General features: G+C 42.2%; 1 protein-coding gene across 23 annotated transcripts in view; it reads left to right on the top strand.

Moving 5' to 3' along the window:
* LOC118398431 (dystonin-like) overlaps window positions 1–16,421 on the top strand; it is a 200,198-nt gene that overhangs the window by 157,420 nt on the left and 26,357 nt on the right. For all 23 annotated transcript variants that reach the window (XM_052474136.1, XM_052474042.1, XM_052474046.1 and 20 more), the window contains 16 exons: window positions 99–206; window positions 452–670; window positions 887–1,090; window positions 1,727–1,958; window positions 2,535–2,761; window positions 3,108–3,230; window positions 3,498–3,599; window positions 5,575–5,676; window positions 7,220–7,393; window positions 8,007–8,162; window positions 9,007–9,204; window positions 10,519–10,647; window positions 11,408–11,578; window positions 14,171–14,326; window positions 14,681–14,887; window positions 15,488–15,607. In XM_052474136.1, coding sequence (XP_052330096.1) covers window positions 99–206; window positions 452–670; window positions 887–1,090; window positions 1,727–1,958; window positions 2,535–2,761; window positions 3,108–3,230; window positions 3,498–3,599; window positions 5,575–5,676; window positions 7,220–7,393; window positions 8,007–8,162; window positions 9,007–9,204; window positions 10,519–10,647; window positions 11,408–11,578; window positions 14,171–14,326; window positions 14,681–14,887; window positions 15,488–15,607 — 2,628 coding nt within the window. The remainder of the gene's footprint in view (window positions 1–98; window positions 207–451; window positions 671–886; window positions 1,091–1,726; window positions 1,959–2,534; window positions 2,762–3,107; window positions 3,231–3,497; window positions 3,600–5,574; window positions 5,677–7,219; window positions 7,394–8,006; window positions 8,163–9,006; window positions 9,205–10,518; window positions 10,648–11,407; window positions 11,579–14,170; window positions 14,327–14,680; window positions 14,888–15,487; window positions 15,608–16,421) is intronic.

Here is a 16,421-nt window from a genome sequence, read left to right as displayed (position 1 = left end):
CGTTCAAACAAACAAGTCCAGGAAACAATGATGTGTGCTGCAGCTGTGTGTTCACTGTGTGTAAATTACCATTCAAACATCCTCCTCTGATTGACCAGGGCTTCTCCATGGACATCATGAGACACAAGGATGCTGTGGATGACATTGTGAAAACAGGCCAGGCCATCATGAACAGCAAGGATGAGGATGAAAAGCAAGCCTTGAAGGTAAAAAAAAGTCCTAGAATGGAATGAAGTCCTAACATCCATCTGTTGTTGGTAGAATACCTCCAGAGTAACCTTGTGCATCCATGAACGTAGCATATGGGCCTTTGATAGAGATTTCTGTCAGAAACCCTGAGGAAGGCAGCTTGCCGTCTAAATGATAAATGAATTGCATGTGCAGCTGCCTTGCTTTTTTTTCTAAGAAGCATACATCAACATCAAGTTCTTTTATGTTCTGTTTTTTGCAGGTCAAGATCCAAGCCCTCCTGGAGAAGTACGGTGTGGTAAGTCAGCTGAACTCGGAGCGCTGCCTGCAGCTGGAGCGAGCCCAGTCTCTGGCCAGCCAGTTCTGGGAGACTTACGAGGAGCTGTGGCCCTGGCTCCAGGAGACCCGCACCAGCTTCAGCCAGCTCCCACTGCTGGCCATTGAATACGAAGCTCTCCGACAGCAACAGGAGGAGCTCAGGGTGAGCCCAAATTAAAGTCTATTAGCTAGTTGTCTCTGTGCCAATGGATTTTCTAATATTGATTGTGAAATCAGGGGTGAGTTTCACACTAAGATCATCTTAACACCACTGAAGGAAATAAACAAAGGATCATTAGAGTGTTACAAAACTTTAGGGAAAATCCTAACACAGTGTATTTGTGTTTCTCTAACTGACAATGTCATATATCCACCACAGCAAATGCGAGAGCTGATTTCAGAGCACAAGCCCCACATCGACAAGATGAACAAGACTGGTCCCCAGCTTCTAGAGCTGAGTCCTGTGGAGGGGATCCCCATCAGGGAGAAGTACACAGCCACAGACCTGCTGTACGCCCAGCTCAAGGCTGATGTCAAACAGAGGGCTGCCACATTGGATGAGGCCATCTCCAAATCCACACAGGTAACATACTTTCACTTATTTTATTTCGTTTTTATATATCCTTTGTTTATACAGGTAAAAATCTCTATGGACGCACAAGTATGTGAGTTTGACATTGGTCTTAAGATGGCTTATGTTGGGGATAAAAGGATGTTTTTAAAAGTTTTTGCGATGGGATTGTTTGATGACCTGCCAAAATAATGACATCGCTCTAATGAAATCTGAAGCTGAAACGGAATTATAAAAGTCCTTAGAGGAAAAGGAAACATTATTCATATCCTTCCTTTGAAAACAGGACAAAAATACCAATGGTAGCAGCATGGCACATCTGGTTCAGAGAGAATGGATTTCACCTGCAGAGTCCGTTGGGTTCAACAGGGTTGCATCTCTATATTAAAGTAGACAATGGCCCTGTTGTTCTAGGTTGATTGATTTTGACTTTGAAAATAAATGAGGGACAGTCCTTCCAGGAGCATGTAATGAGCATTGATGTAGTAGATTGCTTGTTCTAGTGGCTAATTGATTGAGTCTCTTAACACTTATTATTTCACTAAATAAAAGTGCTTTGGATAAATACTTTAGTACTTAATTTGATAATTATATGTAGAATGTTTAGACCCACACAGCCAGTTTGACCATGTTCCTCTCTCCCCCTAGTTCCATGACAAGATCGAGCCCATGCTGGAGTCCCTGGAGCGGATTGCTGAGCGCCTGCGTCAGCCTCCCTCCATTTCTGTGGAGGTGGAGAAGATCAGGGAGCAGATCACAGAGAACAAGGCTGTGTCCGTGGACCTGGAGAAACTGCAGCCTTCCTACGACACGCTCAAGCAGCGTGGAGAGGAGATGATCGCTCGCTCTGCGGGAGCTGACAAGGACATATCTGCTAAAGGTAACATCTATTGTTTCCCCTGTACCTGCACTGCTAGTTTTGGAGATGTTTGGGAAGACTGTACAGCACATGACTGTAGCCACACACTACTACAGGTCAACCCATTGTTTACTCTCTTCAGCTGTTGTTGAAGTGTATGGTTTGGATGGCTAGCTTGGCCGCTACATCAGCTGCCAATCAAAAGCAGCTGAAGTTCTCTCTCTAGCCAAATAAATGATTTGGCTGAAGACCTAGTCTCGAACTGCCAGACACCACACCATATTACAGTGCCAGGTGCGCAACTTTCACTGGGGATGGGGACATGTCCTCCCACATCCTGAAATTGCATTTTTGTCCACCCTCCCCCAATTTTATAATTGGAATGTGATACAAAACAAGGCAACGGTGTGCTTTAGGACCATGCGGTCGCCTCCGAGCGGTCGGGTAGGCTGTTTGGAGTGTTTATCCGAGTGGATAATAAAACAAAATAATAATAATAATTATGTCCCCCCCACTCCTAAAACCAAAGTTGCGCCCCTGTACAGAACAGTTATAAGACCTAAATAAATAAGACTATTACTTCTCTGTGTTTCCAAGCTGTGCAAGACAAGCTGGACCAGATGGTGTTCACCTGGAATGAGATCCATGCCCTGATGGAGGAGAGGGAGGCCAAGCTGCTGGATGTAATGGACCTGGCAGACAAGTTCTGGTGTGACCACTGTGCCCTCATCGTTACCATTAAGGACACCCAGGACCTGCTGAGGGAGCTGGAGGAGCCTGGAGTCGACCCCTCTGTGGTGAAACAGCAGCAGGAATCTCTGGAGGTAAAGAGCATCAAAACATGTTCACTTTAAGGTGCTTATTCACCTGCATTGCTTGCTGTTTGGGGTTTTAGTCTGGGTTTCTATACAGCACTTTGTGACATCAGCTAATTTAAGAAGGGCTTTATAAATACATTTGATTTGATTTGAATTAGGAGCATTAAAGGGTACTTATTAAAGTGTATTTATTTTTGTCTTGCTATGTTAAATACAGTTCCTTACATTTATGTAACATGTAACCACTGGAGCAGCTTAAACAAGATACCATTACCAATGTAATCTATATACAGTTTGATGTGATAGTAGGTTAATGTACATTTCGGGACTGATAGTTGTTTTTTTCTCCCAGAGCTTCAAGGAGGAGATTGACGGGCTTCAGGAGGAGCTTGATGTGGTGCGGAACTTGGGGGCGGAGCTTATGGCTGCCTGTGGCGAACCAGATAAGCCAGTCATAAAGAAGAGTATTGATGAGGTAATCAATGACAACAGAACATCCCCTTTAAATAAGAAGAAACAATTGACTTTGCTCAAGGACTCTAAAAAATGCAAACTAAATGACAGATACCTTAGTACTTGTACTTGTTATTGACTTACATGAGGATGGATATATGTAATGCTGGGAAACCATATATCTAATTTGATCATGATTTCTTTATTTGTATTTGTATATAGAGTCGTATTTGTATCCAACAGCTGTGCATGGATCCTATTCCCTGACCTTTGTTGTTGTTTTCCCCAGGTGAACTCGGCATGGGAGACTCTGAACAGGTCATGGAAGGAGAGAGTGGACAGACTGGATGAGGCCATGCAGGCTGCTGTACAGTTCCAGGATGGCCTGCAGGTACGTTACTGTTCATTATGATTTAGCTGCTACGCTTTGTCATACACCAGGACCTGTTCTGTAGGGAACACAATGGGAAAATGTTTTGCAACAGAAATTAAAATCTTATTGCTCAAGATCAGATAAAAAGTTATCTCCCATTCCTTGCCTAGTGAACACTGCCTTGCTGTCATTGAATACACTGACTAACACTAAACAGCTAGCGGTTTGGACTCTTAGGAGATGAATACCATTGTTAGTATGTAATGCGAAACTTCTGAGCAGTTTGAGGTTTCATTACTCAATGAATTCAGAGGTTTCACTGTGCCTCCTTTTATTTATTTTTTATTTTACATTTATTTAACTAGGCAAGTCAGTTAAGAACAAATTCTTAATTTCAATGACGGCCATTACTCAAATCAAATCACATTTTATTTGTCACATACACATGGTTAGCATATGTTAATGCGAGTGTAGCGAAATTCTTGACAATGATCCAAGGTTTTTCCACCCCTGGTTGCGGAATCGATATGCTGATAAAATTTAGGGAGTCTTGTTTTCAGATTAGCCTTGTTAAAATCCCCAGCAACAATGAATGCAGCCTCCGGATAAATGGTTTCCAGTTTGCAAAGAGTTAAATAAAGTTTGTTCAGAGCCATCGATGTGTCTGCTTGGGGTGGGATATATACGGCTGTGATTATAATCGAAGAGAATTGTCTTGGTAGATTATTTTTTTTTTTTTACCTTTATTTTACTAGGAAAGTCAGTTAAGAACAAATTCTTATTTTCAATGACGGCCTAGGAACAGTTGGTTAACTGCCTGTTCAGGGGATTTGTACCTTGTCAGCTCGGGGATTTGAACTTGCAACCTTCCGGTTACTAGTCCAACGCTCTAACCACTAGGCTACCCTGCCGCCCCGCGGTCTACATTTGATTGTGAGGAATTCTAAATCAGGTGAACAGAAGGATTTGAGTTCCTGTATGTTACTTTCATCACACAATGTCTCGTTAGCCATAAGGCATACGCCCCCGCCCCTCTTCTTACCAGAAAGATGTTTGTTTCTGTCGGTGCGATGCGTGGAGAAACCAGCTGGCTGCACCGCCTCGGATAGCGTCTCTCCAGTGAGCCATGTTTCCGTGAAGCAAAGAACGTTACAGTCTCTGATGTCCCTCTGGAATGCTACCCTTGCTCGGATTTCATCAACCTTGTTGTCAAGAGACTGGACATTGGCAAGAAGAATGCTAGGGAGTGGTGCACGGTGTGCCCGTCTCCGGAGTCTGACCAGAAGACCGCCTCGTTTCCCTCTTTTTCACCTCTTTTTCTGAGTACTCATTGGAAAGAGAAAGTCAGCCCCATTACTCAAGACATGTTAACGTCTTACTTAATGTTGATTGGAGTGTCAGTGGTTTTGTGTTATTCAAAGTCCCTATCAATGGACCTATTCATCAAGAAATGTTATTGTGTTATTGTTAATCAGTGTTTGCCGTTCTAATGTTGCCACTTAGCATCGTCGTTCACACCTCTCAGACAGAATCAAGGGACAGAGTTTACAATGACTTTGAGCAATTTACCAGGCACAGATAGATCAAAGTAAATTGTCATGTAACAGGCAGTGTTGCTATATTTGGGTCTCCTTCATTTATGTGATTTCTTTATATTGTTTGTAAGTTGTTGTTTTCTTTATATGGGTTGTGATTGTTTGTAGTGGAGTATGTGTCTAATTTAATGAAGTGGTTTAATAAGGCTTAGATCTAGTCTGTTGGTTATAAATGTACTACCCATTCACAACCATCCTAGACTTGAGTGACTAAGTTAAGGTCCGCCTCTATTTCACCGTGTGCTAATAACTCTTTTTCATTGACAGTGTTGGTTTTCCATGACAATAATTGGTTGTTTAAGTGAAATATTAATGATAATGAATGTGAAATCTGAGCTGTTTTAAAGCTAGCATTGTATTCTCCCAGTGACAATGGTGCCCACTCCCTCTATCTACAGGGTATGTTTGACTGGGTGGATATCGTGGAGCACAAACTGGATTCTATGTCACCTGTGGGTACAGACCTAGACACTGTCAAGCAGCAGATTGAAGAACTCAAGGTATTGTGTTCCTGTATTATATAGAATGCAGTAGCTAGATGTATGAGCAAATCTTAGACCAAACCATTGATCTATTTCCACATGTATCTGATCGAAACATCATGAAGAACTTTGAATTGCTCGCCCCCAAGTTATTGTGTTGATTTATTCCATGTCAACATTACAGAGCAAACAACATCTGTTTTTATGCTGTGAATGTTCAGTTCATGCCCTGCCCTTATTGGACGACAGTGTAGGAACACTGCAGGAGTGCCATTAATACTCCAGAGAGCAATGCAATAGGCTTCTGTCCTTTGATCTACAACAAGACAAAGCTATCGTGTCTCTCAAAAGGAATAGTTAATGGAGGTGGTTTTAGGGACATCCACATTTGTACAGGAGCTGAACAAATAGAAAAAAGTAATGTCGCTCAATGTTTGCTATTCCCATCAGTGGAGGCTGTTGAGGGGACTAAGGCTAATAATAATGGCTGGAAAGGCGCAAATGGAATTAAACACATGGAAACCATGTATTTGAAGTATTTGATACCATTCCACCTACTCCGCACTAGCTATTACCACGAGCCCGTCCTCCCCAATTAATTAAGGTGCCACCAACCTGTGATTCCCATGCTCCCAGTAAGTAATCTTTTAATAAAGCTTTTGACCTGTATCAATGGTAGTTATACTGAACAAAAATATAAACGCAACATGCAGCAATTTAAAAGATTTTACTGAGTTACAGTTCATACTGTATAAGGAAATCAGTCAATTGAAATAAATAGCCAGGCTCAGCCAATTGGAATGAGCTTTTCCCCACAAAAGGGCTTTATTACAGACAGAAATGATCCTCAGCACCCCCCTCAAACGATCAGGTAGGTGAAGAAGCCGGATGTGGAGGTCCTGGGTTGGCGTGGTTACACGTGGTCTGTGGTTGTGAGGCCAGATGAACGTACTGCCAAATTCTCTAAAACAATGTTGGAGGTAGCTTATGGTAGAGAAATGAACATTATATTCTCTGGCAACAGCTCTGGTGGACATTCCTGCAATCAGCATGCCAATTGCACGCTCCCTCGAAACTTGAGTCATCTGTGGCATTGTGTTGTTCGACAAAACTGCACATTTTAAAGTGGCCTTTTATTGTCCCCAGCACAAGGTGCAGCTGTGTAATGATCATGCTGTTTAATCAGCTTCTTGATATGCCACACCTGTCAGGTGTATGGATTATCTTGGCAAAGGAGAAATGCTCACTAACAGGGATGTAACCAAATTTGTGCAAACATTTTCGCGAAATAAGCTTTTTGTGCGTATGGAACATTTCTGGGATTTTTCAGCTCATGAAACATGGGACCAACACTTTACATATTGCATTTATATTTTTGTTCAGTGTATATTAAAATATAACTTATTGGGAGCAGAAAACGGTGGGGAGCGTATATTATCAATGAGCACTACCTCACTGTGAGAGGCTGGAAGGGTCAGATGTTTAGTTTTTTCCAGATAATAGCCCTGTAGTTATATTGACAGGTTCCCTTGACAATCCTTTGTGTGGCGTGGTGTTTCAGGAGTTCAAAGGTGAGGCGTATCAGCTGCAGATGGAGATGGAGCGTCTGAACCACCAGGCGGGCCTACTGCTGAAGAAGGTGACGGAGGAGTACGACCGCTGTGCCATCCAAGAGCCCATGACTGAGCTTAAAATGCTCTGGGACAACCTGGATGAAAATATCATCAACAGACAGGTGGGTCAGACAGGTGGGTCAGACAGGGGCTGGAGGTTTACTATAGTAGGGTGAGGGAAGGGGGGTGATTGAAAATAGCAGAACCTTATAAGTATAATTCAATACTATTTCTAGAGTGTGTGCTATACTTAAGAAATTTGTCTTATTTTGTATAGACACCGTCTGGAATGCGGTTTTAACCAATTAGCGTCCAGGATTAGACCCACCGGTTGTATAAACACAGTTATAAATTGGGTGGTTAGAGCCCTGAATGCTGATTGGCTGACAGCCGTGGTATATCAGACCGTATACCACAGGTATGACAAAATATTTATTTTTACTGCTCTAATTACTTTGGTAATCAGTTTATAATAGCAATAAGGCACCTCGGGAGTTGTGTCGTGCCTAAGAACAGCCCTTAGCCGTGGTATATTGGCCATATACCACACTCCCTCTGGCTTTATTGCTTAATCAGAACCTTTTAAAGACAATGAACAGTGTACTGTTTCTCTAACTGGAAAAGGCCCCTTTCCCTCTCATTCCCATGAAAGGAGACTGATTATGGGTCAGTTCACATGAGGAGGGTTTTCATGTGACTCTTGTATGAACTTGTGTTTGTCCTGATTGTGTGCAGCACAAACTAGAGGGAGCGCTGTTGGCTCTGGGGCAGTTCCAGCATGCGCTGGATGAGCTTCTGGCCTGGATGAGCAACACGGAAGAGCTGCTTAATGAGCAGAGGAAGGCTGCAGGAGACCCCAAAGCCATTGAGATCGAGCTCGCTAAGCACCACGTAAGACATATCTCCCCTTGTTCGTAGAAAGTGTTATTTCAGTATTTTTTCATGCAACTACAATAACTGCAGAGCAGCTTGACGTGACTCTTTCATGACCTCTTGACCCTCATAACCCTTTGGATTAACCACAAAAACAAACATCAAAGTACAACCCTACACAGTCTGCATACACCACACTGTACAACATGCATTATAAGCATATACAAATCTGCCCAGACCACAGTCTTTCAAATGCATTTGATCTATTTCACTTCCCTCCAAAAGCCCCTATAATTTATAATCTATCTGACACCTTAATGGCTGTGTGTATTTTGAGCCATCATCCACAGACAGTGGAAAATGTAACTTATGTGGGTCTGACCAGTCTGGTTGAGGACCACCATGCAGGAATTTAATCCACCATGCAGCAGATTTATCTAGTCTTCTCCTTTCAATTACTAAACGTATGTCCCATAAGAGTTTAGCAGATTATACCATATTTGAACTTAACCATTAGAATAAATAGACAGTCAGAGATACTTATGTCACTTTCACGTCATGTCCGAAACTTGGGACCTCTGAATTAAAATGAACGCAAGTTATTTGCATAGAGCTTCCTATTGGTTGATTCTGATACTTCCCAAATGGGAAACTCAGGTATCATCCATTTACAAGGAGTAAGCAAGTCGGATATTTCAGAGTTTCCGACATGACGTGAACACGGCATTAATAATAGTAGACACTATCACTCTTTTTAGCATTTTTTTTGTCCAGTTTAGTGCTATCTGATCTTTGGGCCTTGTTTATTTAATTGATCTCACTGGGCTAGTGTTTAACCATCCCTGTACTGTGATGTGTCCAGGTCCTCCAGAACGATGTACTGGCCCATAAGACCACGGTGGAGGTGGTCAATAAGGCTGGTACTGACCTGGTGGAGTCCACCTCTGGAGAGGAAGCCTCTGGACTGCAGAGCAAACTGGAGAACCTCACCCAGCGCTGGAAGAACATCCTGGAGAAGACAGAGCAGAGGAGACACCAGCTGGACGGTGCTCTGCTTCAGGTATACAGTATCAGTTAAAAGTTTGGACACCTACTCATTCAAGGGTTTTTCTTTATTTGAACTGTTTTCTACATTGTACAAAAATAGTGAAGACATCAAAACTATGAAATAACGCACTGTATGTAGGATCCTAATATGATTACTCTTATGTTGCTGAGAATTTTCAGATGAGCTTTGTGGTTTACATAAATTCACTGAAAACCCACACTAACACACGGTATTGCACTTTTCATGTCGACTACTTTTGGCCAGCTAATAATATAACCACAAATCAAGCAGCATTTTGGACTAAACGTTCAAATCATGTTGCTGCAGGATTATTTTGCTGTGGCAGTATAGGTCAAATTAAGATCCTACATCTGTACCTCATATTCATATTCAGTCTGCCTCAACCCTTCACCATACCCAGCTGCCATATGGAATCTGGCACCATAATGACTCATATCTGAAACCGAAGCTATGATTGATGTTCTCTGCTGGATTGTATTACTGTTGTTTTTCACAAATTCAAAAGTAAGGTTTTAGAGTAGTGGGAGTATGAGGTACAGAGAAATAATGTAAGCCCTCCACCTCCTGCCTCCCCTTTCCTAACCCAGCTATAGGTGCTCTTATTCATAACTTTGACCTTTCGGGGAATGCTTTGATGTAAGGTGTCAAAGGAGTGATGTAAGGAATAAGAATGACCAGTGAATGTGTCATTTTACTTGAATCATTTTTAAAGGGTTGTTATTAAGTAAATTTCTACTATTACTAACGGTTTTATGGCCAGGAATAAATCACGTTTTAAGAGTATGAAATAAACTTTCTGAAACGTAAGCCCTCTTGATTTTTAGAGAGGGTTTCGAAAGGGTTGCCAAAAATGAAATCAATGTTTTTTTCCAATAATGTTTCCCTTTAGTACACAGTAAACCTACAAAGCTCTGTCAGAAGCATTTTACGGACAAAAGTGGATTTCCAAAACAAACATACTGTACAATGAATATGTAAAACATGGTGCGTAGACAACATTGTAACATTGAGTGCAGACATTGTTACATTATCTGGTTCAAATGGGGAATTAAATGAATGAAAACAATTAGAAGGAAATAAGCCATGCTGGTTTCAGGCAATTAAACATGGAATATGTTCATTGATTAAACTGTTCACAGACACCATCGTTCACTCTGTCAAATAACCTCAGACCAAACCATGTTTGGCCATTAATGTATCTGAGGAATTAATAACGTCTCATAACATTCCCCTTTCCCACCCTTGAATTCCACACAATACGTCTATGAGATCCATTGTTCTGACTCAGGCTGTATTGTGTTGCAGGCCCAAGGTTTCCATGGCGAGATGGAAGACATGCAGCAATGGCTGAAAGACACAGAGCGTCAGCTGTTAGCATCAAAGGCTGTGGGAGGCTTACCAGACACGGCCCGCGAGCAGCTTAACGCCCATCTGGTATGTATTTAACCATATAAAAGGCCTCATACAGATGGCAGGCATGTAAGGGCGCAACTCAGGCCTTGTCTGCAGTTTCTTTCTGAAGTGTGAAGTGTGAAAATTAAATGATGTTGCGAAATGTACGATAATGTGTCCTACTCTTTAAAGCCCCCAAAGAAAGTGTACAAATGGATTAAACCCTGACTGTGCTCAGAGAATGTTGGGAGGGGACATGCTCTTCTGTTTTGTTCTTGTTTGCCTTTCCTCTGATAGTGAGAGTGTCTGGGTTATCCTATGAATGCTCCATTCTGGGACTTCCATTTAGCATTATGGGAACCAAAACAGGAGATTGTTTAGAAAAATATATATATTATAAGACTCTGAACTTACTTGGGATTTGAAGGTTTGAATTTGCTTGTGGAAAAGCTTGGCTATGTTTGTCCTTAGTACTCTCATTCTTTCATCATGTTTGGACTTTATTTGAATTATATTAGCTTACAACACACTGGCAGAATGACAACAATAAAAGTATACTGGACTTATTGTCCAAATTCCATTAATTTGACATGTAAAACAGTAGTGTCAGTGCTATTATTTAAGCAATAAGGCACAAGAGGCCGTGCTATGTGCTGAATACAGTCACAGGTAAATGGCATGACTTTAGGTGTGTCTTTGACAGCCAATCAGCACCCAGGTTCCAAACAACTAATTTATAATGGACACTAATACTAACAACAGACATATTTTCTAAGCCCCTCATGTTTTTGGTCTCCTGCAGGAGTTATGTTCTACATTAGAGGCCAAGGAGGAGCTCTACCAGCAGCTGATGAACAAAGGTCAGCAGCTGCTCACCATGACCCCCTCCGACCAGGACAGCAACACAGAGCAGGACCTCAGGAACCTGCAGGACAAGAGGGAGTCGGTACAGGTCAAGGTGGCTGAGAGAAAGGTAGGGAGTGTAAAACGACATGGAGCAGCGTTGTTGGGCTAAGATGGGATGAATCAAGTGTTCCCTTTCAGAATGGGCCACCATTCCTAGCTCTGCCCAGACTTCCTGCATAAATTGGTTTCAATTGGAAATGTTAATTTGAGAAGCCCTGGATGTTTGGGATTATTTGGGGGCCATTGTGCTCCGTCTAACAAATGATCTAGGGAAACCCTGGCTAGAATGGGTCACACCCCACCAAGTGTTCTGAACTTGTCTGATGATTCATAATGTTGAGATTTATTATATCCCCTGTGGGACATTACTGCTCAGCATTTGTAACTGCTGTACAGCAGATAAGGTTGGCAAGCACATAGGATGTGGTCACCCAGCAGATCAGATCTCTACTGGGAAGTGCCTGACTCATCAGTCATTAGTCATCATGGAACAGTCCTCTTATCTTCAGAGACATTCTAATGAACAGCTGAAACGTTGAATGGGATGTAAAGGGAATGCTGGGGTTGGATGTGGGTTTGTTCCTAACTCAGTCAAGTCTATTAATCAAATAGTCTCGGGTTGTTGGTGGCAGGTGCAGCCAATTCAGCTGCCCTGCGCACCGTTAGGCAAACTGTTGCCATTTCATGTGTCTGAAGGTACAATCTCTGGCTTCCTGGTGGGCCTAGAGAGGAAATCAAGTGCACTATAGGTCTACCGCTGGCCAATCAGAGTTCTCAGATGACCAAGTCTGCAATAACTTAGCAGGCATAAAAGAAAGCTATGGAAAAATGTATACTATGAGATTTCAAAACATTTAAAACCATGACTAGAGAGAGACTGTCAACGAATACAGAAAAGAGCTGCTGTTTTTATGAGTGAGTTTAAGTTCTTACTCATTACTGTCCACACTTTGTATTCAACACTTTTATAAGCCATAAAATACGTGTTCTTCCTATTTCCACTCAGCGCCACAACAAGCAGTGCAGCAGTCATGAATGAGTAGGAAAGTGTATCTATAGGCTTGTGTTGTTGTTATTATTAGCGGCTTGGGTATTTTTTAATAGGAGGAACAACATGAATTTGTGCATGAGGCAGAAATAATGTGGTGCGACTCGAGTTTCGTCATCAGCTGTAAGACGGTGTCCTTTTTTGGTCAGTGTCAGTGGAGGAAAGGGAGAGCGGAGGGATGTTGAGAGACGGACACTCAGTCTGCTGCTCTCCCCTTCGCTGAGACTGACCATCAGATGCAGGCACCATCAGCCCAGTAAAATAAAAAGCAAATGATTTAAATGTATGTTCACTCAGCTGTGCCTCACAAGTAATACACCAATGGATCTATTACCGTTGTGATCATATAACCTACCTCAGATTTTGAAATATATATTTTTTTAAATGTCTGAACAACAATTCATTGGCAGGTAAATTCAAGCAAAGCCAGTATGTGGTGATAATGTGTTGGGCCTATAGCTTACTGCACAAACCTCATTGCTACAGTACTGTTTTCAATTGGTTAATGTTGCATAGGCTTACAGTTTTTAAGTCACGTTAATAAAAAATCAGAGCGGTAGATCTCGGCATTTTGACTCAGAAAGTGATCTTGACTCAGAAAAGGTTGGTGACCACTGAACTATGGTGTACTGTACTGTACGGTATGCCATGCATACCGACTTAATTCACTGCAGTTTCTAAGCATTTTGCTAGCTTGTCAAGATAGCACACTTCATTCAGAATTAAAGCTAAATTAATCAACATGGAGAAAGAGACATCACTGTATACCGGAGACAGTACTTACTTGCCATTAGGCTTGTAATGACTGTAATGTTATTACCCCATTGTTTATCGTGATGAGGATATAGCATTAGCTGTACTCTTTTGCTTGCCTGGCAAAGGCAAAACTCATCCTCCCTGTTGGACCGACCACACTGAATACATCTGTTTGATTCAATCAAAGGCTAATTGATGCTATTTTTATAACTGTAGAGGATGCATCGTTTTGATAGCTCATCCTCTTTCCTTGAACTAGTCCAGAGATGCTGACTTCCTCTGCCGAAACAGAGGTTAGTCATGTTTGGACCAATTACAATCATTACCTAATGCTGTGGCAACAAATGAACATGTGTGTGTTTTTTGGTGTGTGTGTGTGTGTGTGTGTGTATGGACGTGTTTAACTATTCTTGTGGGGACCAGAACAAACATTTGACCAACTGGTGACATTTTGTTCGTCCCCACGAGGTCAAATGCTATTTCAAGGGGTTTAGGGTTAAGGTTAGAATTAGTGTTAGGGTTAGAATTACATTAAGGGTTAGGGTTAGGAGCTAGGGTTAGTTTTAGCGTCAGGAGCTAGGGTTATGGTTAAGGTTAGGTTTTTTGGGTTAAGGTTAGAGTATGAGTACGGGTTAGGGGTTAGGGAAAATATGATTTTGAAAGGGACTGAATTGTGTGTCCCCACAAGGTTAGTTGTACAACACTTTGTGTGTGTGTGTGTGTCTGTGTGTGTGTATTTGCTAGGCAAACTTGTCTGTCAGTTTGCATATGTGTGTGTGCACATCCGTGTGTGAATGTTTGTGTCAGTAGGAAGAATGCTGTTTCTCAGGTGGCTTTGTTGTCTCTGTGCTTCAGGTGAAACTGGAGGAGGCCTTGACTCTGGCCACAGAGTTCCATAACTCTCTCCAGGACTTCATCAACTGGCTGACCCAAGCTGAACAGACTCTCACTATGTCCTCTCCTGCCTCCCTCATCCTGGAAAACATCATGTTCCAGATAGATGAGCACAAGGTACGTGTCGGTGTGAAGACTATTAACATAACACATCGATTTACATGTTGATAGGTTTTTGATGATTTGTCATTTCAGTGTTCAGTATTATCTAATTATTAACTAAACAGCCTCCTATCCTAATTTAATTTGTATTAATGATATCAATATCACAAACAATTGATGGGCTTAGGTTCCATAGTCGAGACAGCTTGCAGTGCAAGCAGGCCAACCACGACTCCACAAGGCCATTTGACTCTGCTCATTAGTCAAGTGAACATTCTACTTACAAAAATCTTATAAAAAAAGATCAACTCCGCTGTGTAACACTATTGTAACATTTGTCATGATCCTCTGATGTGTGTGTATTGGCAGGTGTTTGTGACGGAGGTGAACTCTCACAGGGAGCAGATCGTTGAGCTGGATAAGACAGGGACCCACCTGAAGTACTTTAGCCAGAAGCAGGATGTGGTGCTGATCAAGAACCTGCTGATCAGTGTGCAGGGCCGCTGGGAGAAGGTGGTGCAGAGGTCTGTGGAGAGGGGCCGTCTGCTGGATGATGCCAGGAAGAGGGCCAAACAGGTACAGCACCTTGTGTACACTTGATGTACTACACAGTTGGTACAGTATTACACAGTGCCTAAACTGATATGCTAGGAGTCAGCAGTCTAGCCACACTGAAGTGGGATATGAAATGTATGTAAGTCGAAAAAAATAAGTGAGAGAGAGAGAGAGTCATAGTGGAAGGAGAGATGGAGAGAAAGGGAGGGAGAGAGGGGGTGAGCGAGAGGGTGACAGAGGAAGTTAGACAGGTGGACTGTAGTAGACGTCATCATCTTTCCACATAACTAGGCAATAGGCATTTTTAGAGAAACAGAGAAGTGAGGTCACTAACGAGGTGTGAGGTCAAATACCATACAGTACATTAATGCTTTGCAGACAAAAGTCGACTAGAGGATGTGTCACAACTACATTATGGTGCTTATTATCGCAGGAAAGCTGTATCAGTATTACAGGGAATGTGGTGTTACAAACTGGCCTCAGAGCTCTTTCATTAGTATGAACCCATCACTTTCTAGGCGCTGAAAGTAGACTCATCCAAAGATAGAACAATAAATCAAGGGAAGTCATATATCACAGTGTGGTTTACACAAGCCTCATTTGCTACATCTCTCCCCTCAGTTCCACGAAACCTGGAACAAGCTGACGGAATGGTTGGACGAGTCGGAGAAGGCCTTGGACTCTGAGCTGGAAATCGCCAACGACCCTGACAAGATCAAGATGCAGCTGGCCCAGCACAAGGTGACTTGTGTGGGGGGCTGTTAATGAAAGAGTTGGCAGACCCCTCCGATAGTCAGGCTTTTATGAAGGAGAGTCATTTAGCTGTAACTTTCTCACTCATCGTTATTCACAATTCATTCAGGATTATCTGTAATGATGGTAGCATCCACATTAAAATGTTGTACAAAAAGGGCTGTAATTTCTAAACGGTTCACCCGATATAGATGAAAATACCCTAAAGCTGACAGTCTGTACTTTAACCTCAGTCATTGTATCATATAAAATCCAAAGTGCTAAAGTACAGAGGCAAAACAACAAAAAATGTGTCAGTCTCCCAATACTTTGGAGCTCACTGTTAATGGGGGTACAGTATACAGTCTGTGGTTAATCAATAAATGCAAACAGATATTTTGATTAGCTAACGTTAGCGTGCTTGTCCAAATTCCAGTAGCTAGCCTCTTTAGCTAGCTAGCTAACACCAGTTATCTGAAAGCTAGGTAGCTATATTTGTTTATGGAAGGTTTGTTACACAAATAACTTCAGCCATTAGCTAGATAGCTAGAGCCAGACAACAACAGCTGACCTGGACACAGAAGCTAGCTAACGATAACAAGCTCACGTTCAAATGCCAGACCTACATTTTTCCACAAAACATAGTTAGCACTGCGCTGCGGGTGGGGAAGAGGGCTAATGCCCCCCAAAACCCGGATGATATAAATGTACAGTATAGGATGCATAACTCTGCAATGCTTTAGGCTAGAAACAAGCTGCAAAAGGCACAAGAAAGACATGGCTCAAGTGTACATGCCATTTTAATCCAAATTTGCTCTGACTG

Source organism: Oncorhynchus keta, chromosome 2 (genome assembly GCF_023373465.1).
Source record: "Oncorhynchus keta strain PuntledgeMale-10-30-2019 chromosome 2, Oket_V2, whole genome shotgun sequence".
NCBI lineage: Eukaryota > Metazoa > Chordata > Actinopteri > Salmoniformes > Salmonidae > Oncorhynchus > Oncorhynchus keta.
The sequence above is the reverse complement of the archived record's forward strand: the minus strand, read 5'-3'. Positions and strand labels throughout refer to the sequence as shown.